We start from the raw sequence: 1,145 nt of genomic DNA on the forward strand, positions 1-1,145 counted from the left end.
TTATCAATTACTAAGAGAAGCCTTAGCTCTAGTTACGGGTTTGTCTATTTCCCCTTTCAGTTTTGCAATTTTTCTTTCATGTTTTTTCAGGTTCTGCTGCTTAGAACATACATATTTAGGAGTGTTATGTGTTCTTAGGTAATTGACCCTTTTGATAATTTTGTAATACCACTTTTTGTTAATTTTCTTTGCTCCACAGTCTACTTTGTCTGATATTAATATAGGCACTCCAGCTTTCTTTTGATTAATGTTTGCACAATATATCTTTTTCCATTCTTGTACTTTAAGTTACCTGTATCATACCTAGATTTGAAGTGAGCTTCTTCTAGACAGCCCATAGTTGGATCATAATTTTTTGAATCCATTTTGCCATTCTCTGCCTTTTATGGTGAGTTGAAGCCATTTACATTTATTTATTTATTTATTTATTTATTTATTTATTTATAAGAGTTCAGCTTTTTATTGAACAGGTTAAAGAAGAGATTTAGTCAAAAGACTAAAGCCCACATCATCATCAGACTCCTCTGATTCTTCTTTCTTTGCTTCCACTTTCTTCTCCTCAGTTGGGGCAGCAGTGGTGGAGGGGGCAGGCCCAGCTGCTGGGACAGAACCACCAGCCCCCACCTTATGGACAAGGCTCCTGATGTTGACGATGTTGACATGGGCCAGGGCCTTTGCAAACAAGCCTGGCCAGAAAGATTCAACATTTACACCCACTGCTTTAATGAGAGCATTGATCTTATCCTCCTTGACCGACACCTCATCATCCTGCACGGTGAGACCCGAGTAGATGCCCGCGAGCTCCCAGACAGAGGCGGAGGTGGGGAGATTGGGCGCTGCTGGATAAAGTGAAGGTTCCTCAGTCGGACCAAGCACTTTAGCAGCAGCTGAGGAAAGGGGCTGAGCCATTTACTTTCAAAGTAATTCACAATGTGTTAGAATTTACGTCTTCTGTTTGATTGTTTTCTATTAGTTCCCATTGCTGTTTGTTTCATTTTCCCTTTCATGCATTTCTTGTTGGAGTATTTTCATGACAGTTGCTTGACAACCTTGTCATTTAACTCCAACCTCTGTGCAATCGTGGCATTGCATGTCTTTTCTCATTTGAGTTATGGTTTTTCTGGGACTTGGATTGATTCCTTAAC

At 40.0% G+C, this 1,145-nt stretch overlaps 1 protein-coding gene across 1 annotated transcript; it reads right to left on the reverse strand.

The window, feature by feature from the left end:
• Positions 1-471: 471 nt before the first annotated feature.
• Positions 472-909, reverse strand: LOC122220753 (60S acidic ribosomal protein P1-like). The gene has a single exon (XM_042940412.1). It carries the CDS (start codon positions 907-909, stop codon positions 472-474), a length of 438 nt encoding a protein of 145 aa, XP_042796346.1.
• Positions 910-1,145: the final 236 nt, after the last annotated feature.

Source organism: Panthera leo, chromosome B2, assembly GCF_018350215.1.
Source record: "Panthera leo isolate Ple1 chromosome B2, P.leo_Ple1_pat1.1, whole genome shotgun sequence".
Lineage (NCBI taxonomy): Eukaryota > Metazoa > Chordata > Mammalia > Carnivora > Felidae > Panthera > Panthera leo.

Bases quoted from the DNA above. Each gene is read 5' to 3' on its own strand.
- LOC122220753 (XM_042940412.1), bottom strand. From the start codon at position 909: ATGGCTCAGCCCCTTTCCTCAGCTGCTGCTAAAGTGCTTGGTCCGACT.